At 27.9% G+C, this 23328-nt stretch overlaps 1 protein-coding gene across 2 annotated transcripts in view; it reads left to right on the top strand.

The window, feature by feature from the left end:
* The window catches only part of LOC100197913 (GATOR1 complex protein DEPDC5), a 112057-nt gene extending 96311 nt beyond the window's left edge, over positions 1-15746 (top strand). For both annotated transcript variants that reach the window (XM_065791346.1, XM_065791345.1), the window contains exons 20-25: positions 6098-6265; positions 6735-6895; positions 7717-7891; positions 11210-11270; positions 11340-11683; positions 15253-15746. In XM_065791346.1, coding sequence (XP_065647418.1) covers positions 6098-6265; positions 6735-6895; positions 7717-7891; positions 11210-11270; positions 11340-11683; positions 15253-15422 — 1079 coding nt within the window. In that variant the 3' untranslated portion in view covers positions 15423-15746. The remainder of the gene's footprint in view (positions 1-6097; positions 6266-6734; positions 6896-7716; positions 7892-11209; positions 11271-11339; positions 11684-15252) is intronic.
* Positions 15747-23328: the final 7582 nt, after the last annotated feature.

Raw genomic sequence — 23328 nt, 5'->3', positions numbered from 1 at the left:
CATTTGGTAAAAGTTTCATCTTATTTATGAAAGTTTGTAAAAAGTTATGCTGTAAAAACCGAAAAAAAATTGGTGTTTCTAAAGTTTTGCATGCTACTGTATACATATATAAATATGCATATATATATATATATATATATATATATATATATATATATATGTATATATATATATATATATATATATATATATATATATATATATATATATATATATATATGTATATATATATATGTATATTTATATATGTATACGGTAGAAGTCATATAATTGCTTTTCTAAATTATAAAAAGATACTAAAAATGTATGGAGCCCCTGATAAAAATCTGATTAAAAAAATATAAAAAGCTTTAGTGATTGCAAATATTCTTATATGATAACTTAGTCTTATACATGCATTTTTGTTTATGGAATAATTATATTTTTGCATGCAATATAGAAACACAAAAAGAAATACTCATGTTTTCAAAACAATTGGCATCGGCCAATTGTCGCCAAGGCTGATGTCAGATTCGGATTTGCCATTGCTGACTTCATCTTTGTCTCTTGTTACTTGCAATGTGTTGTTATCGATTTTTTGCAAAAGCTTCTGGTACAGCACTTCTTGAACTGCCAAATCCACTCCATAGGTGTAACACGTTTGATGCTTAGTTGGAACCATATTTTCAAAGTTACCCATTGTGGAAGCTTTCTCTGTAAATGAGCTTGTTGTTGCCAATGCTCAACCCACATTTAAACACTTCATTAGATTTCTCTGTGCTGCAGCTTTTTTCAGTCGGCAGAGATCCATATATTTGTGTCAAGCCCAGATTCCAGTATGTGTATTTTTGATCATTATTAATGTTTTTGTACCTTCAATTTTTCAATGAAATGTACTCATCCAGTGTAATTGAAAAGTGATTTCAAATTTTTACTAAAAGTTTTAAAGTAATTTTATGGTCATTTCTTGCATAAACTGGAAACCTTTTAACTCACTAGATTGCTTGCACATAGTAAAAATCATTATTTAAAATGGAAGTGCCACTTCATCAACTGAGGCTTTGGTTTGGGCAAACAATTTATTATTTAAAAAAAACTTTATTCAAGGTTTTCAACATTTTCTGGTCTGGTTTATTAATGTTTGATTGAAAACAATAAAAAAACTTAGGTAGAACTAGTAAGGGACCGGGGCACCAGCTCCAGCTAAAAATGACACTTTTTGCAAAGCTTGCCTTGGCAAATTTAAAAGATTTAGAAGAGGTTGATAGCTGGAGTTAAAAAAAACATTACTATTTATTAAATACTGGCATATGTTTATATATGTTTAAACTCTAATTTATTTCCAACAAGGTTGCAAGCAACCACTATTAAGTTATGAGTTACTTTAAAATAGAGAATAGAGTTCAAAAGCTAGGAAATGGTTAACTGATAACTTAAAAGGTTGTAGGTTGTATAAAAAAGGAAAACATGGAGATGGGTATCAATATTCTGGGTAAGAGTTATAAGGTTTTTTTTTATGTACAAGGAAAAAAACTGGAATAATATAAGTTTTTATAGCATGAAGGGACAGATACAGTAAAAGGATGCAACTTGTTGAATAAGAAACCTAGCAAAAATGAGTTTTGGTTTATCATAATAGTGATGATATTTTATTTGATTATTGACCATGATAGTATTTGTAGAAAAAAGAAAGAAATCCTCCCTTACAACAATGAGAGAGTGGCTCAAGCTAGGTAGGTAAAGCAGGTTTAATGACATTTACAATGTGTTTTTAGACTTTTTCTGAAAGTAAAATGGTTTTTATTCATCAATATAGGGATGCTAACAGTGTTGCAATAATTTTTTGCGGTAAATAAATGAGTTTTCTCTAACAAAAATTGTTGATTTTAATTCCAGACTATAAATCCAGAAGCCACTGCAAGCCTTGGGGTGTTACAGAAGAGAGATTGGATTAAAAATCAGCTGCTTGTTCTAAGCAATCAAAAAGTGAAGACTTTTTGTCAAAGCAAAAGTATAAAGTTGTGTCGTCAGCAAATAGGGCCAATTTAGATGTAAAATTTTCATGAAGATTGTTATTGTAGATATGAAACAATATGGAAGCCAAAAACCTTGTGGTACCCTTAAAGTTACTCAAAATGAAGCAGAGTGTAAGCCTTCAAGAATAATATTATCACTGCAGTTAAAAAGAAATTATTTAAGTATCTCAAAAACTTTATATAAAGAAACCAATAACAGAGTGAAGACTAATCGTAAGATAGTTGGAGAGGTCAAAGTGTTTTCTAGAGTTTTAAAATATTGGAACAACTTACTTAGCATTTTTTAATAGTTTAGCAAAAATTGAAGAGAGTTCTGAAAAAACTTTTTTAAGACAATGATGGAAATCTTGTCTGAAGCACAAACTGTAGAAGTGTTTAATTGAGAATTAACTTTAGCGTCGGAAGCCAGAGTGATTTGGATGTTTAACAATGCGTTAATCTGTTTAACTGATATGACAAAGAATATGGTCGTTAGATTCAAGAGTCAGGTTAGAGGAAAAGGTCTTTTCAAATGACTCTGCCTAATTCTAGGGAAGTAAAAAGATCAGACCCATGAATTAGAGATTAAATGTTAGACTTACTTTAGTTAATGACACTTTTAAAGAATTTCCACAAGTATCTAGAATCTAATATCTGAGATAAGATTTAGTAAACTGAGAATAACAGAGCTTAACATCAGACAGGACCTTTTTACGTTGGCTTCTTGCAATAATAAAAGGGCATTTGTTCTTAAGAGAGATGTTTTTTTAAAAAAGATGAGAAAAATGATTAATGTTTATTAAAGCAACTGCTCAAGATGGTGAAAAATGTGGAGTAGAATGAGGCTTGACTTAAAATTAAAGAGTAGGAATAAAAGCTTCCAAGATGCACTTTATGCATACATATTATGGATATAAACATATATGCTTGCTATTTATTGAGATGCTGGCATTCAATATCCTTACACATTTGTATAGACTTTAGTATTTATATGGTGTAGTATTTGCCAAAAGAGAAGATGATCAGATGGCTGTGTGGTGTGACTGACAAGACAAGAAAGGAGGAGGCATAATCTAAGACAGATTAGAAAAAAACGTTGTATTGAACAGTGTTTGTTAGAGAAGATTAAAGTGATTTAGGTATCAGCATGTAGAGAGGTAGCAGTTTAAGGAGAAAATGATAGTGGTAGGAGTAAAAAGACTTGAAGAGAATGCCTTACATATTGTATGAAAGAGCTTTAGCTAAGGAAAGAAAATGTTTAGATTTGTTTATGTTAGATTTTTATACTAGAGAAACAGCATAAAAGAGGAAGGCTAAAGCCTGATGATGATGATGATAATGATGATCCTCATGGTGATCATGATAATAATGATAGTAATGATGATTCTGATGATCATGTTGATCATAATGATGAAATAAATGCATATATATACAAAAAATAACATGAATTTATTTGTAATAGGATGTTGTACTGAAATAGTTAGCTGTTAAGGTTTCAGTAAATAGGCTCCAGCAATTTTCAACTTTTTATAGAAAAATTGATTGCTTCAAGCAGGAGTACCTTAATTAGACCATAAAACTATATGTACAAAATATTAAAGTCCTCCCAATTCTGAAAACATTAAAAAAATTTAAGATAAAATTTTAATTTATTTTTAATTTTTTACATATAATTTATTATGAAACATAAACCATAGCCAAACATATGAAACATAAACCATAGCCATTCATAATCTAGGGTAAATTATGTAATTAACTTTGATTAATTGACCTATTAACTTATGTAAGTAACTTATGTAAATGTAAATTAACTTATGTAAATAAAATATTTATAAAAAAGCATGGTTTTTAATGTTGCAACTTATTTGGGTTAAGAATTAAAAAAAAAGAAGTATTTTCAGCCTGAATATTTCAAATGCAGAAAGAATAATAAACTTCTGCTGGAAAGTTTGAAACTTGTTTCGTTTACTTATTGTTAATGGCGCGTTTTATTATAACTTAACTAAAAATACTGTCTTTAAAACAGTTTAGGTTGATTTTTTAAACTTATTTTTTAAATAAGCTACTAGTTAACTTTAGATTTTTTATTCTTAAATTATTTTCTTATAAACTTTCTACTCCAGATTGAAGCATATTAATGCCAAAAATTGCTGTTATCTAGTATATACTTATATACAAATATGCATGAATTATGTTCATATATATGTGAATTATATTATTTCTACTTTTATTGTACACTTTTACATTTTTTGCATAATTTATTTTTTATACAATTTATTATAACTTTTTTTACCTGTAGAATAAATAATTCATGTATAACATGTATTTACTATACATATAGTTCTACAACTGAGACCTAATGGTTGAGTTTGTCACCTTTTTAAAATACAGCTTTTTTACACAGAATATACACAATTTTTGTTGTCAGTTCTCATTTTAGAGGATATATTATAAAATGTACATAATTTTAGAGGATATAATATATAATGTACATAATTTTAGAGGATACAATATAGAATGTACATAATTTTAGAGGATATAATATAGAATGTACATAATCTTAGAGGATATAATATAGAATGTACATAATTTTAGAGGATATAATATAGATGTACATAATTTTAGAGGATATAATATAGAATGTACATAATCTTAGAGGATATAATATAGAATGTACATAATTTTAGAGGATATAATATAGAATGTACATAATTTTATTTTCAATTATTATGATGAGCATTTTCCAGAGACCTAGACAATAAACACAATTTTATTGTTTGACAAAAAAGTAACAGATGCTTAAATCTCTGTAAATTCTAAAATAAATATAAATGTTCTTAAAAAATTTTTAAATAATTTTTGTTTCTCTCAATAGATATAATTGGCTTAAATTTTCAGGTTTTTTGTTTTTTTTTAATAATCTTTTCTTTCACTTGACCAGAACTTTTCATGTAAAGAAGAAGAAGTAACTTGTCCACAAATTTAATTTTTATTTGTTACATCATCAATATATTTGCCTAGTGCTATGTATGTAGTATCACTTTATGTAGTATTACTATGTATTTTATGTAGTGTATCATGTAGTATCACTTTTCTTCATAGGGTGATAATGTTGGTAGTTTAAATCCTCCTCAGAAAATTTTTTTTTTTAAATTTTAATGTTTTTTTTTTTTAAAAGGTTGTTATTTGTATACTTGTACAATTAATGCTTTTATTGAGTTCTTTTGAAATTGAATTCTTGTACTATTATTGTTTTCATTGAACACATTGAAAAAGCTCACATAATTTGTATGCTCTTACAATGTATATATGATGAAAACCTTATTTGTGCGCAAATAAATGCATTTAGAAAAATGAATTAAAATAAAAAAAAGCACTGGGTGTTTTTTTTTATTTCAATATTTTTTATTGATTATAATAAAAAAATATGTTGGCATTATATTTTAGTTTATATACAGCCAAAACTGTAAATCAATATTTGCTAGATATATCAAAATGTGGAGATTTTATATTGGTGCAATATTGTTAACAACATTTAGCCAATATTGAGATAAATATTGCACCAATGCTGCTTTTTATTACTATTGGAACAAATCTCAACTCTTTCTCTTATTTCTTGTAGTCTGAATGCTGTTTAATAATATTATTGCGATATAACAACAATGATATATAACAATAATTCGCATTGTTAAATACCTTAGCTCATTATAAAAACTAAAAAGTAGAAAATAAAATTAGAAAAAATATTTGCTAAAAAGTATATATTTTTTTGTACTACAAAACAGAAAATAAACTTTTGAATTTAATAGTTCAGTAAACTAAAGATTGACAGGTCTGTTTCAAAATCTTATCTTAACATTTTGTTACACTTTCATAACATTGAAAGTGTAACACTTGGTTACACTTTCATAACATATAACACTTTTGATACATTTTTTAACAAATTTTTTTGCTATAATTTATTTTTTATCTTAACTTGGTTACACTTTCATATAACACTTGTTTACACTTTCATAGCATATATTACTTGGTTACAATTTCATAACATGTAACACTTGGTTACATTTTCAAAGCATTTGAAGCTTATAAGCTTTTTTATGTAGGTGAAACGGAAAATAAGTTTTGGTTTGGTGGTGTACATAAAACAGATGAAGAACTCCTGATGTCATACAGTTTTAAATGGTTAGAAGTATCCGTGACTACAGATCAGTATGATCTTTATTCTGCTCCTTTCTTGATGAAAGATTTTAACTCAATGGAACAGTTTAAAAGTATGTAAAGAAATTGAAAGTTTAACATCTAATTAAATTATTAAATAAAATTTTAATTTTGTTAACTTCTCAACATTAAGTATGAAGTATAAAAATAGTATTATTAGAAAAAATGTTATAAATGAGGTTTGTTGTGCGTGACATATGTCTATTGGTGTTTATGTGTAATGTTTGTATGATTTATATGTAAAAGTGTTTAGTATTTGTATATGTAAAGTACATAATTTCTGTTATACATGATCTCATACTTTTACAATAAAATCAAATTTGTTTAAATTATTTTACTGCTAAAAGTTTGTGAGTCCAATATATTTATTTGTTTAAGATTTGTTTATTCATTTAAAAGTTATTTATTCGTTTAAAATTTGTTTATTCATTTTTCATATTCAGACTCAACTAGTCTGTATAATCTTTCAAATTCAGAGTCAACAAATCTATTTTAAACAATTTATTCTTTTTTCAAATTCAGAGTCAACAAGTCTATATAAAACAATGGAGTATAACTTAGATGGTAATGAACGGTCTGAATGGTGTACAATTGATTATCATGGAGATTATCATCCATATAATATAGCATATGCAATAGAACTTAATTGGATGGTTGCTACTGGCTGCATTATTGCTGAATTGGTTTATTTTTTTTCCTCTTGAATTTTTTTACTTAATATATATATATATATTTTCCTTCTGAATTTTTTTACTTAATATATATATATATATATATATATATATATATATATATATATATATATATATATATATATATATATATATATATATATATATATATATATATATATATACACACAGCTTGAAGTGGAAGAAAAAAAAAAATTGGATACATGTATACATACATACATACATACATACATACATACATACATACATACATACATACATACATACATACATACATACATACATACATACATACATACATACATACATGCATTCATGCATACATACATACATACATACATACATACATACATACATACATACATACATACATACATACATACATACATACATACATACAGCCAGGCAGCCATAGAATATATTGATAAACTAGGGTATTACAAAAATCTTTTTCACTAAGTACTTTTTTTTTTCACTTTTCCTGTAGTGAAAAAGGTTTTTGGCCTTGGATTTGTAATACAACAAATAAGTTGTAATACAACTTATTTGTAAACAATTAGTCAAACTTTTTTTCAAACTAAGCTAAATTTTTTATTAAAATGCAAAAAAAAAAGATACATTTAAAGTCATTTGACATTGGAGTGAGTGGGGATGAGGGAGGGGTGTGTAGGAGTTTAAGATACTTTTAGATTTTTTTTTTTTTTTAAATTATAAACTATTTTTAAATTTTGTTTTTTGTTGTTGCAACAACTTAATATCATAGAAAAATATTTTTTTGAAAAATGTATGCTACTATTGAAACAAATATTTAGGTACAAAAATTGTCTCATAAAGCCACTAGTTGTGGTGTGCATATTGTTCCAGCTCCTATGTGTGCTTTTCCCTCCAAAGCAATGAAAGATAAACGTAATCCATTTCGAAGATCAGCCTTTATTAGACTAAATGTAGATTGTTTGCTGAAAGAGGGTCAGAAAGAGCTTTTTGAAGGTAAGCTGGACTAAGGTTGGTTTTTCAGAATATTTTATAACTTTATTTTTATAAAAATCTTTATTTATATAAAAATTTATAAAAAAATTATTTATATAAAAATCTTTTATTTATATAAATTTTGAGAATTGTGTTTCGAGTATAAGAAATATATGTTATTTATACGCCCTATAATATAGTTTACAACTCTTTTCTCAATACTAACCTTAAAGGATACTAACTTTATAATTTTAGCTATAGCTAAATAAAGGCTAATTAAGGGGTAACAGATTCTATCTGTTGACCAGCTTCGCACCCTTTTTTTATCTATTTGGCTGGCTTAGATGTATTTATAATACATTGTTTCCAGTTTAGGATGTTGAATGCTAGATTTTCTTGACTCAATGCATTGGTTTTATTTGTGTCGCTGTTATTTATAGGCAACTCATTTTATTATCTCCTAATAAGGGTATAGCTCTAAAACTCAGTTTTATGGTTCTGAGGCTGGTTGGTAGTCAGGTTTCCTGAACTCTGTGGTACCTCTCGGAGAGGCTGATTCCATCAACAGCTGTAAAGTATTAGAGTACTAGTGCCATGTTGTACATGGATGGTGTTACTGTTTGTACTTTTGTTGTGCATTGTCAAGGCCACATTTGGAGCCGTTTGTTATGGCTCAGGGGATATTAATAGTAATGAGGCAATTACTTAGACTATTTTACTGATTACTATCTGTGCTTTGAGTCAAGTTCTTTAACCAATTTTATCACCAAGTTCTTTAAATCATTCACTAATCTTTGTGGTCTTTAAAGTAACTTTTCTTCTGTTGAATCTTATCTCTTGCAATGTTTTTCAGACCTACTTGCTTTTTGTGAGACTAATTTGAGTTCAGCTGTCTATCTTTCTCATTATACTATATTGCTCTCCATCTCAAGACTGCACTCTTTTTGATGTTAATCCCACTAAATGGCTTGGTTCTAGTGTCAGTGGCTCTGCATATGTTATGACCCACAATTTTGCCTTGAAGATGGCTTTCCAGACAATCTGAATCATTTACCTTCTTTACTCAAATTATGTCTTGTTTCTAATCCTAATCCGTTCTTAGTTCTTTCACATTCACCATCAGATGCTTCTGATCAAGGTTTTATCCTTTTAAAAATATTGTCTTATTCTTTTTCATCATTAGAATTGCCTATCATTGTACTTCTTACAACTACCTTAAAACTGACTGGGACCTTTTCATGATTTTCTTTGCAATGGCCCTTGGGTAGAAATCTTTTGTCTTCTTGCTGACAAATGTTCTTCTTATGCAACTTCTTGCATTCAGGCTGGCATGGAATCTTTAATTCTCTCTCTGCTGCTGCAATTTCCAATCATAACCATATCTATTGCCAAAAAATTTTTCCAGAAAACACTTCTAGCAATAGTAAACGTCTGTTTACTAACCATTAGAAGCCATTGTAAAAATGTTTTGTCTAATGCCAAACCCCTCTATTCTCAGGTCACAAAATCTTGTATTTCATTACACAAATTAGGCTCCAGAGACTTCTGGAGAATCTTTTACAGTATCTATATTAAGGGCAAATCTGTTATTGCATCTCTCTTGTATGGATCAGATTTTGATATCTCACCTAAAGACAAAGCTGAGTTGTTTGCTAAGAACTTTTCATCAATATCATCATCAGGTTGATCCATTGCTTGACATTCGTATCACTCCAGCTTCTGTATCTAAAATGATTTTCTGCTAAGACTCTTCTATACCTTTTAGTCCGAACAACATACCTGTTAGTCTTGCAATAGTATTCTCCGGAGCTGTCATCTATACTTTCAAAACTATTTAACAAGTGCTTATCATGTCATGTTTTTCAGCCTGCTGGAAAGCAGCATCTGTGATCTTTATTTTCAAAAATTTTGTAGAGCAATCTGACTTGTCTAGCTATTGTCCCATTAGTCTTCTTACTATCATGAGCAAAGTTTTTAAGTCTTTAATTAACAAGTAGCTTACTTTCTGATCATCAATGTGGATTTTGATCTTCTTGTTCTACTGGTGATTTGTTAACAATAATAACCAATAGTTTTTATTGATAGATAGCGCTCTTTTTCATTTTCTGTAACTTCAGGGGTTCCTCAATGTTCTATTCTTGGTCATATACTTTTTTTAATTAACATTAACATTCTTTAAGAAATTATCATATCTAAGGTGGCATTGTTAGCTGATGATACTACCATTTATTCTTGTCATGATAAAAGGCCAACACTCTCTGATTGCTTGTAGGAGGAATTTGAGCTTGAAAAGGATCTCACTTCTGCTACAGCATAGGAGTCTCAGTGGCTGGTGAACTTAAATTCAGATAAAACTCAATTTTTTCAGCTAATTGTTATCACAACAATCTAGATCTTCCAATATTTCTGAACGGCGATGTACTCAATGAGTCGTCAACCCTTTGTTTTCTAGGATTAACTCTTAATTCCAATTTTCTTGGGAACCATATATTTAATCCATTGCAAAATTACCATCTGCTAAGGTTACATCTATATCGTATATTTTTAGTACTTTGGATTCTATTCTTTATCTCTATAAATCTCAAATCCGTCCTTGTATGGAATACTGTTGCCTTATCTAGAATGGATTATTGAATGATATCCTTTTTCCTTTAGCCAGGGTGCAAAAACGCATTGTAAACATAATTGGACCTGCTCTTGCAGTCAACCTTTAATCTTTTTTTTTTTTTTTTACTGATTCATATCATTGTTATCTTGCTTTATAAACTTCATCTTTTCTCTTCCAGTAACTTCCAACTCTAATAGTGGTTGCTTGCAGCCTTGTTGAAAAAAAAACATTTAAATTTATTTTGGCATAAACGCAAACAAAAAAATTTACTCTTACCATTGTTATTAAGTTGTTTAAAATTTTTAAATTGTTGTTACTGTGTACTTTATCTATGTGTATTTCTAATGTGATTATATAGAGTTATTAAAATGATATAATATTTACAATAATGTATATGTACCTATAATTGAGTTGTTATATGTTTGATGTATATTCATCAAACATGTAATTTCAATTATAGAATATATATAAACATTCAACAACAAATGTAGACATCATCATGGACAGAATATAAAATAATACAAAACAATAGTTTAAATGAGTATTTCTTAACTAACATTTAACAAAACTTCCCAATATTTTTTACACATGCTTATTTGCTCATTTAGATAAAAAACTAAAAAAAGTGAAAGCTTTTTGTTTTGTATAACTTTGCATTAAAATCATTTTTTAACTTTTTTTACTTCATTTTATTAACAGAATAAAAATGTTCTTTTTTTATTACTTTACAGAGTATCCTCTTGAATCCAGATCAAAGAGGATGCTGATGTTTCAGCAGGCAATTCTGAGAAGGTTAATTTTTTTTTGTTATGGTTTTTTAATAGTTTGAGAGGTAAATGTTACTTTTGTATGCAATTTTAGGTTTGATTTTTTGCGTGATTTACCCAAGTCTGATTTAACAGATATGAAGCTTGCTTATCAGTATATTCATTCTTCAGGAAGTGTTCTTATAAAAATAAATGATTTTATGATGACGCCAGATGTCAAAATTACTTCTTCGACACCTAATTCAAGTTCAAATGCCACCTCTGGTATTTCAACTTCTAATACAAAATCACCATATGGAAAAAAAAGAAAAAGTAAAGATGATATGTGTGTAAAAACTGATCACAAATTTGATGAAACTGAATCTGAGCGTAAAGAATACGGTTATTTTTGGGTATACAATTATGCTCTTTCTAAGAAGTGGCGCTCATCATATACAGGTATGTTATTTTCTTTTATATATATACATACATGTATATATATATATATATATATATATATATATATATATATATATATATATATATATATATATATATATATATATATATATATATATATATATATATATATATATATAGAACCCTTAGATGTTGTCCGAAAGTTTTTTCGATATTTTGTTGACAAAAAGTAAAAATTAAAATGCAAGACCGGATTTTTTTTTTTAATAATGATAGACTGCCTGCCCCAACCAAACCCTCAGTCGATGTAGCAGCACTCCCTTGCGGGTCAGGCTATTTGTCCGTCGATGTAGCAGCACTCCCTTGCGAGTCAGGCTATTTGTCAGTCGATGTAGCAGCACTCCCTTGCGAGTCAGGCTATTTGTCAGTCGATGTAGCAGCACTCCCTTGCGAGTCAGGCTATAAGATAGTCGATGTAGCAACACTCCGCGCATGATTTACAGTAAAAAAAATAAAAATAAAAACATTTTATTAAAAAAAATAAAAATAAAAACATTTTATTAAAAAAAATAAAAATAAAAACATTGTTTATATTGTTAAAAACATTCAAAATGTTATAAAAACATTCAGAATGTTTTTAAAAACATTCTGGTCATTTAAATTTGCGTTTTTGTGGTTTTTTTAAAAAACGATTAATTTGTAATTAAATTAATGGTTTTTACTTTCGTCCAACACGGAAATGTTGGACGAAAGTCAAAAGTAATTAAAAGTGACGTATGTGTTGGCGTAAGAATCACTTTTTTCCTTCCGCTCTTCCTAAAGCCAACAAACTATAGAACTATATACATATATATATATATATATATATATATATATATATATATATATATATATATATATATATATATATATATATATATATATATATATATATATATATATATATATATATACATATATATATATATATATATATATATATATATATATATATATATATATATATATATATATATATATATATATATATATATATGTATATATATATATATATATATATGTATATATATATATATATATATATATATATATATATATATATATATATATATATATATATATATATATATATATATAGAAAGAGAGAGAAAAGTGTGAGAAAGATATCGTTGATAATTTGTCAATTATCAAGGATATCTCTCTCATTCTTTTCTCAATGAACTTGATTTATTTAATTTATTTTACTGCTTAATAAACTTAAAATATTTATAACTCATATTAGTATGACAAAAAATAAAACTTGTGGAAGCACTCCATATTAAAGGTAAATTTTATGTCCAAAAACTGTGAACCCAAAGCTGTGAACCCAAAAATTGTGAACCCAAAGCGTAAAAGTTAGTGTAGATGGAAGACTATGCTGCTAGTCAGAGATTTTGTAAGCCTCACAAACAGTATTTCAACAAAATTGAATGTTTAGAAGATAAAGAATTTTGAAAAAGTCAAAAATTGTTGCAAAAATTAGCATTATAACAGGCAATTTCATTACTGAGCCTACCCGTAGGAAAGTGGTCTATTCAAAATCGGATTTGTTACTTAGAATTCTGCCTAATTTTACTTAAGTTACTATAATCTCGCTAAAACCATCATATTGCATGTTGAAGAAGTTATCAAATAATCACACTTTTCAAATATACAGTATCGGACAAAACGAGTGCAACCAAATAATGCTAATTTAGTTTCTTTATATAAAAGTGCTGCATTTTTTCAATTTAGAGAAATAACTATGTAACTATTTAGAGACAAAGTTCTTCAAGTTTTATTCATCACAAAGTTCATTATTTGTACACGAAAATTAATAATTTAATCAAAAGTATTAAAAAAAGTTGATTTCCTTCTGGACAAAACAAGTGCAACTCGACAAAATGTTGACCAAGCTGTATTTCGCTATCAATATTTCGTGGCAAATCCTTTGTTGTCGATCACAACCTTGCATCTTCGAGGCATAGATTCGATCAGGTGATCAATAAAACTTTGTGGAATCGCTGCCCAGACCTTTTGAATTTGTTCAAACAGTTGATCCTTATTAGGAACACCTTCACGATTAATTCTGCGGTTGACAATCTCCCACAGGTTCTCGATAGGGTTGAGATCCGGAGATTGAGGCGGCCAATCCATCACCGATAGGTGGTTGTCTTGAAACCACTGCTTGACTACTTTTGCAGTGTGTTTCGGATTGTTGTCTTGCTGAAAAACCCATTTTATCGGCATATTCCATTCAGCATGAGGTAACATAACATCTTGATACGGTCCATTTTTTCACGCGATATTTATCACAAATACTTTTTTGTGACATTCCACTTACGTAATCACCAATAATTTTCTTTCTTAGTTCCAATCCAAGACTGTCAGGAGCCATTTTTGCACTTGAAGTCATAAAAATAATAAAAATAAACAATCACGCTTCTCAAGGCTTACCATGTTACATTTACCGTGTTACATTTATCGTGTTACATTTACAATAATGCTTTGTGGAACACAACGTCTTGGTTGGATGTGGACTGTATGTATTGTATTGAAACACTTGTTGTATTTCACTTCTTGTATGTATGTTCTTTGATAAAACACTTTGATAAAACTCACTTTGATAAACTGTCTTGATAATACTGACTGATTGAGTTCCATATACTGACTGAATTACATGTCGATTTACATGTCTCTTATATAGTAAAATGAACCTGTGTGAACCTGTTCTGGAATATTCTAGATGCTTCTTTTCGATGCTTCTGGAAGCTTCTGGATGCATCTGGATGCTTCTGAATGTTTCTGGATATTTCTGGATGCTACTGGATGCTTTCAGATGCTTCTTCTGGAAACTTCTGAAAGCTTCTGCATGCTTCTAGAAACTTCTGGATACTTCCTTTGATTATTAAAAAACTTCCGTGACGTTGACGCGGACCAGACTTAAGAAAATGAAACAAACCAAAAAAGTTGCACTTGCTTTGTCCGCTGCAAAATGGCACTTATCAACGAAATTCTGCCTGTGTGCTGTCACCTGTCAGCTGATTGCTCATGTCATGGCATGTTATGACTCCAGACTCCTGAACTGTTTGCTGTGGTAGTATAGTTCGTTTCGTTTTTAAGACATGTAAAATTAGGAACACTTTTTAGCATTGTTCAATGTTGGTTGCAAATGTTTTGTCCAATACTGTATTTATATATATATATATATATATATATATATATATATATATATATATATATATATATATATATATATATATATATATATATATATATATATATATATATATATATATATATACATATATACATATATACATATATACATTTATATATGCATATATATATATATATATACATATATATATATACACATGTATATATATACATATATATATATATATATATATATATCCATAAATGTATATATATATACATTTATATATATATGTGCATATATATATATATATATATATATATATATGTATATATATATATATACATATATATATAGAAAGAGAGAGAAAAGTGTGAGAGAGATATCGTTGATAATTTGTCAATTATTTTAATAATTTATATTTTAACAGGAGACGTTGCTTCATCTTTAAAGTTTGCTGCAGAGGTTTCCGATTTCTGCTTTAATAAAGATGATCAGTTGCTTGAATTTTGGAAAACAATGGTTAAAACATTTGACGAAGAAGCAATAAAACCAGAGCATTACAACTGCAAATGTTGTCCTAGTACCTTTGCACATTAAACTATCTTATCCAGCCAAATGAAAATCGATTCAAATAACTTTTCTAGTTCGTTGTTTAATACACAAAACTTTTTTTAATATGCTGCAAAAATTTATAGAGCTGCAGTTTTTTGTAAAAAATTTTTAATCTTAAATTTATCATCTCATAAATTTAAAACACCATCATGACACATCTTAGTTTCCCAAAAATAGAAAATAAATTTATGACTGAAAATATAAAATGTTAGTTTTAATGAATGAAATTGTAAATCGTTTTATTTTGTAATCCAATGTTTATAATGATAATTTACAAAATTATAGTAAGATTATATATGAATTATTTCATGTAATTCTTCATTATTAATAGGGTTAATTATCAATTAATCATTATAATTTGATAAAAAATAGTACAATTGAGGTCATTTAGAAATAGTTAAAAAACTAATCCTTAATAAATACCATGAAATAATATTAATGATACAAATAATGATGATAACAATAATGATTTTATTGTAATAAATGATAAAATTGACAACTATAACAATAAGATAATAATGATGAAGCAATATTTATCTCAAAACATTAATAAGATAATAATGATGAAGCAATATTTATCTCAAAACAATAATAAGATAATAAAAATGAAGCAATATTCATCTCAAAACAACAATAAGATAATAATGATGCAGCAATATTTATCTCAAAACAATAAGATAATAATGATGAAGCAATATTTATCTCAAAATAATAATTAAATATTCACTGACAAGAAACTTGCAAACAGTGTTATTCTGACAAAACGTAATAAAATAATATAAAAACCACTACAGCAAAAAAAGTAACAATCATTCAATAAATATAATTATCATGTATCAATATTCATAGTAAAAACATTAAAAGTACTATGCCTATAATTATATTAATAAAATATAATAATAAATAAACAGAAAAACGACGCTTACAAATAAAACCGTGTCACACGCACACACACACAGAAATATTTTGTCATAAAAAGTATAAAATGTTCATAATATATGAACATTTTCAAATAATAAAGAAAATCGAGTAATACGTCTCCTTAATCGTTTTCTCAGCTAAATTACATTAAAAAATGACGAAAAGGCATCATGTGTTTTCTAGGTAGTAATTAATAATTAATAAAAAAATGATTATATATATATACACCCACACACACAAACAAACACGCAGAAACTGTTGCTTAGGGGCTATTAACATTTGCCAAATTGAGGCAATCAAGAAAATCAAATAAAAAAAATGTCTGAACTTGATTTATAAAATTTATTTTACTGCTTAATAAACTTAAAATATTTATAACTCATATTAGTATGACAAAAAATAAAACTTGTGGAAGCACTCCATATTAAAGGTAAATTTTATGTCCAAAAACTGTGAACCCAAAGCTGTGAACCCAAAAATTGTGAACCCAAAGCGTAAAAGTTAGTGTAGATGGAAGACTATGCTGCTAGTCAGAGATTTTGTAAGCCTCACAAACAGTATTTCAACAAAATTGAAAGTTTAGAAGATAAAGAATTTTGAAAAAGTCAAAAATTGTTGCAAAAATTAGCATTATAACAGGCACTTTCATTACTGAGCTTACCCCTAGGAAAGTGGTCTATTCAAAATTGGATTTGTTACTTAGATTTCTGCCTAATTTTACTTAAGTTACTATAATCTCGCTAAAACCATCGTATTGCATGTTGAAGAAGTTATCAAATATTATCAAAAAGTTGTAAGTACAATTACTTGTAGCAGTGTATAACTAATTGTACCGAAAGGATTGTCTTTGACTTTGGTTTTCGAAACGTAAACTGTTTGGCTTACTGATCTAAAGTCCTCACAAAATTTGACAGTTCAATAGTATTTCGTAGAAGTTGTGACTGTTGATAATCAGCGTAACAAAGCTTTGATCGATTAAAAAGATATAATTTATCTTTAATATTCTTAAAAATAGTATTTATGAATTTTAAGTCTTTTATTGAGCTAAAATTTGTGGTTAAAGTTCTTTTGTTAAAGTCTACATAACTTGATACACTTTCGCGAAAAGCCTAAAATTCCAAACTAAATGTAAAGGCTATAATTTGCAAAATTTTGTGGAGTTATCATTTCATAAAATATGAGTTATGTAAAAATTTTAGAAAAATTTAAAGATTGCACATTAGTGTTTAAAATAACGAGCAAGAAATGCATAACATAATTTAAGCCGCCATTTTGACCATTGAGGCACATTTATATGAAGTTTCATAAAATAGTTTTTTCATGAAATTTAAATTGAGAATGTTTTTATGTTATCTTTGCAATAATTTTTAAAATAATATTTCTGAGTTAAAGGTACATTTACAACAACACACAGCAAATTTTCTCTTCACAGTTGCCTTTTGGTTTAAAAATTATTTTTAAAATTACCCAAATCCGTTTTTTTATAATGCCAAGATGATTCTAACCTTACAAGTTATATGATTTTATGTGCAGGTATCTTTAGTTTAAATTTTTTTAAACCATGAGTCTATGCAACACAGTATTCACTGTGTTGAAGTTATCCATTCTTCCTGACGAAATTGAACATGCTTTGTTTGGTAGGAGTTTCTCTTTTATGTGTTCATCTTTTAAAGGTATCTACTTTCTCCATAAATGCACAGATCAAATGTAAATGGTTTACGCTAATTTATTTTATAAAATCTGTTTTTGAAAAAAAAAAAGTTTGTTGAGTATTGGTGGACCAGTTAATGTCTTACCCATAATTAATAGCTACATCGCTACTAGAAAAACAACGGTGTTTTAAAGTTAATTTGCAAACAGTTAATAGATGATTGCTGAAATTAAACATGGATTAAATAATATTGATAACATTATTTCAATATTAATAATAATATTGAAGTAATATAAGTTTATCAATTCATTTAATTTTTTAAACTGTGTGTGTTATTTTTTGTGTTATCTTTAGCAATGCAAATAATATATTTATCAATTAACTAATTTTTGTAACTGTGTTTTATTCTTTGTGTTATCTTTAGTAATACTTCTTTGATAGAAAAGTGGAAAGCTACTTTGTTGCAACAGATGCTCAGAATGTAAAGATATTACTTCAATGTGGAAGCATTCAGCATCAAATAGGTAAATCTTAGATCTGTTTGATTCCTTAGATCTCTTTGTTTCAAATTTTATTAAATTATTTTATCTTTCACCTTTTGTTACTAATAATGCTAATTGGCTCACAACTAGCCATGATTTTAAAAGTACAAGATGATTACTTTGTAAACAACGACCAAATGCCCAAATCAACGAAGAGATAAATAAACTTATGGAGATAAAAAAAAGTCATTGGCAAGCATGAATCAACAAACTGTTTCTATCTATAACAAAAATTGTAAACCAGTATTCTTTACTACTATACATGCCGGAATCAGTATACTGATTCCGGCATGTATAGTACATGCCGGAATCTGATTATATACATGCCGGAATCTGATTCCGGCATGTATAGTAGTAAAAATATAACTTGTATATTTGTATAAACGGCATGTATATTTGTTCAAAAATATAACTTGATATTCAGCTGTGTCTATTCTAACAAGTTTTTACAATTTTTTAATGCACTATTTAATGTATTGTAGTTATACTTGACCTGAATAATTATTATACAATTTTTTTTTTAGTACAGGGAGTAAGATCTGTTGCAAGGACACGCCTCTAACGAGCGATGTCATTGCAGGTCTCGGGCTCCCCGAAACATCATTGGTGATCGTAGTGTATTCCTGAGGAGCCTGAGGTCACCATTCATCCACTACTTAATTCTAATTAGTTATAGTGGAACTAACATTTTTTACCTCTTACACCCATGAATTTTAGCGCTTTATGAGCTTTATATTGTATATTTGTAACATTAACGATATTTATATATCTTGCTGTGACACAAGTGGCTACCAGTTTCAATTTATTATTGCCGATGGTTTAGACCATAAATTATACCACATTTTTAACCTTATTTTTTAGCAGAACGCATACCGACACTAAAGCATGGTTGATTAGCGCGCTGCGTTGTAAACTGAACATTCAGAGTTCAAATCTCGATTGGCGCGCGTTTTTTATTTTTATTTTTATATTGTCCAAACTATTATTTATTATAATTTTTCTTACAATTTTATTATCTTTTTAGTTTATTTTAATGTTTTATATTGTACGATATTTTTAGTAATGGGAACCATTATTACATCAGGTGATTTACTCACTTGTTTACTCATAGGCCGTGATATGTATGTGCATGTGTATATGTATGTGCACTCATAGGCCGTGATATGTATTTTGTGCGGCCGTGGTGCATTGGCTAGAGCGCTTGCTTTAAAAGCAGGAAGATCCAGGTTGGAAACGAACTCATATATTCGCGTCATGATAAGGAAGGAGGCGTGAACTTCCTGTTAAATGCACTTCCGCGGTGCTCTGTGATAAGACCTTTAGGTCTTCTTGAGGCACCTAAAAAACAAAATATATTGGTCATTATTTTATCATTTGCTAAGGATGGCTAAAGCGTGAGGTTAGATTCCTTCCCCCCTGTCCCTCTTCCTTAGTCCTAAAATTTTATTCCAACCTACTAAAAAGTCTTTACATTTATTTCTAATTCTTACCCAATGACATCATGTACTATCTGATTCTACTATCATATCTTCAGTCTGGTCTACGTAACTGGACGGCTGCATTGGTCAATTTTTGGGATCATTGTGTCGCATGAATAATTATATATATATATATATTCTTTGTGCTGGTGAGCACCAACGAGAGCAGAAACTTCGCTGAAAAAAACAAAACTATTTTTCAGCGAGCCCTGAAGAGAGTGTGTTTATCTTTCAATTCACTCGATTTGAAACCACCATTTGGCTATGGAGAGCAATTTAAAAAAAACCTCTAGAAAGAAAACTTAGGGAATGGTGCAGTAGCCTCCTTCCCTCTCATTAAACGAGCAACCAAAGTTTTGATAAGTTTCTCAGCAAAGTTTTAGATCTGTTAAGAGAATCAACTGCACAATCAGCAGATTTTTAATATGTAAGTTAGTACAAGCAATTTTTCTTATCCTAGTGCCTTGTGTTTTTATTAAACGTAAAATTTCTTGCTTTAAAATAACGGTTGTTTAAGTGGACAACATAAAAAACCTTTAAAATTAGTGTATTTTATATATTCTAACATCTGAGACAGTTGTTAGTCTTTTACAGTCATAACTAAACCTTAATAAAACCAAAAACTTAGCTTTAATATATCTTAAGTTAGCTTTAATTCTAAATAAAACTTAATTTATAAACATTCAGTTGTTGAAAATATCATTGAAAATTTATATTTTGAGTTAGATTTTATTTGGAACACTATTTTTAAGTTACATATATATTAAATTAAGTGCTAAAACATTTTGTTTAAAAAAATAGGTTTTAAAACAATCATTTTGAGGAAATTATGGTTGCACAAGCCATAATTTATGTCAAATTGTTCTACCGTGCTACGACATATTTAGCATTAGTATATAATGTCACTTTTGTTAACTGTGAAATTTTTGACATCAGAACAAACTTAAAAAAGTTGTTATTACATCATTTTTTTGAAGTAAACCAAATCAAAATTAAAAAATTATAAATCTGCGTTTTTAAAGGTATAGGGTTTGTTAAATAATTTTTAATATTAGCAATTCTTTAACTAAAACTTATGATAAAAGTAAATTAATTATGATAGAGAGCGATTTTTCGGACATTTTAGTAAGAAAAAAAAAATCAAACAATTGTTATTTTAAGTAAAAAATAAAGTCAAAATAATTTCGTCAACCGGTCTAATGGCCCGCTGTGCAATACTTTAAAGCCAAAAATATTATAGCGCTGTAACTTCTGTAACACTGTATATTCGTATATTCTGTATATTCTGTAAAACTGTATATTCGTATTCATGTAGGGAAACTTTCAATAGAACGAAATAATCTATTACTTTTTTTGTTAAACATATTTAGGCGGTGACACAGAAGGTCTATTAGAATTATTGTAATGATATTTTCTCAGATTAGTTGTATTTTTTTATTGAAGAAAATTCAATAAAGTTATTTCTTAATGTTTTGGTAGTTTATATACTATCAAAACATTAGGAAATAACTTTGTTACTTTTTTACTTACATTGATTAAAATAATGGCTAATTAGCCGTTCTTTTTTTGTTTGTTTGGTATCTGCACTTTTTTATCTTTTCTTTTGTAATCGCGTTTAACCGTATTGAAATAAAAAAAACAATTATCTTGTTAAAAAAGTAATACAATTTTATTCATTCAATTTTATGGAATTTAGTTCCTCTTCCTAAAATTTCATTGCGTCACAAACGAAGAAGTACAAATTTGATAAATAGAAAATGTGTTTAGGGTGCGAGTATGTTTAGCTCAAGCTCCTATTGTTAATCGAGTGACTTCTTCAAGTTTGCATAAAATATGATCTCATCGAGCATACTTCTCTCGGTAGTTTTTCTTTGCTTTTGTGTTTACGCAAGATGCGGAATAATTTGAGATCCTTCCATTAATGGCTACGGTAAGTTTTTAGATTCCTAAAATTGGTTTGTTTATGTTAATTAAGTAACTTTCTAAAGTGTATGATGTAAATTTTGACTAAACTATTTTACTAGAATTTGATAAATTTATTTAAATTTTTTTTTTAACAATAAATTTATTGGTTAACAGACTTTAACGCAAATAATGTATTTTTTAAACTTATAGATAATGGCTATGGTTATTGAGGATATGGTGGAAACAGTGGCGGATTTAATAACAAATGCCATGGGTATGGTAACAACTATTACAATGACAAATCAATAAAAGAAACAAAAGAGGACTCCTCATATAATTCTTATTGTAAGGCACCGAAATCTAATATTTGTTTGCTTAGTAACAATGGGAGATTTTAAATTTTGTTTGAGATTTTATTTTAAAATTATTTTATTCGTAGTATATAGAAAGTATATATTTTGCAGACAAAGGTTACGGATATGGAGGAAACAACGAAGGAATCGTTGGAGGTTACAACAGAAATTATAACGGAGGATACAACAAAGACTATGGGAATGGAATCAGCTACTACAATGACGACTTAGAATGGTCACACACAAGCAGTGAACGCCTGAGGGAAGCAAAGAAGTACCTTAGAACAAAGGAGAATGAATTTTTGAACAAAACATATTTTGACTGTTGTCAAGACAAAAATAAAGATTAATAGAGGAATATTTTAAAATAAATAAGACAGACAATGCACCCAAACAGTACTTACAATAATAAAAAATAAATATTTTTATTAACACTAATATGAACGAATTTATACAACAAATATATCAAATATACCAAATATATCAAATATACCAATCAAAAACTTATAAAACAAAAAGTTGATTACAAAGTAAAAAGTATGCAAACAACAATGTAAGGCCTCAGAATGGAAAAAAAAAATTAATGCTGATGTGTAAACATAATTCGTGTAGTGATTAAGTAATAAACATCTCCTCAGAGTCGCGTCTATTATTACTGGCGTTTCGATGAGGATTAGCACTGATAACTAGTTGATCCAGTCAGACAAAACGTCATCGTCATTTATGCTTTACCCCGCGACTTTGTTTTGTTAAAGTATAGTTTAACCTAAATTTTAAGCAATATCAAATGCTTCAATACCATATCTGTATGAACTATATTAAACAAAATATATTGTTCATAAAGTCTCTGATGATGTATCTCATTTAAAAGTATTGTAAGTCATAAAAATCAATTATCTTGTTAAAAAAGCAATACAATTTTATTAATACGTTTTGTGGAATTTAGTTCCTCGTCCTAATATTTCACTGCGTCACAAACAAGGAAGTACAAACTTGATAAATAGACAATGTGTTTAGAATGCGAGTATGTTTAGCTCAAAC

Source organism: Hydra vulgaris, chromosome 02 (genome assembly GCF_038396675.1).
Source record: "Hydra vulgaris chromosome 02, alternate assembly HydraT2T_AEP".
Lineage (NCBI taxonomy): Eukaryota > Metazoa > Cnidaria > Hydrozoa > Anthoathecata > Hydridae > Hydra > Hydra vulgaris.
The sequence above is the reverse complement of the archived record's forward strand: the minus strand, read 5'-3'. Positions and strand labels throughout refer to the sequence as shown.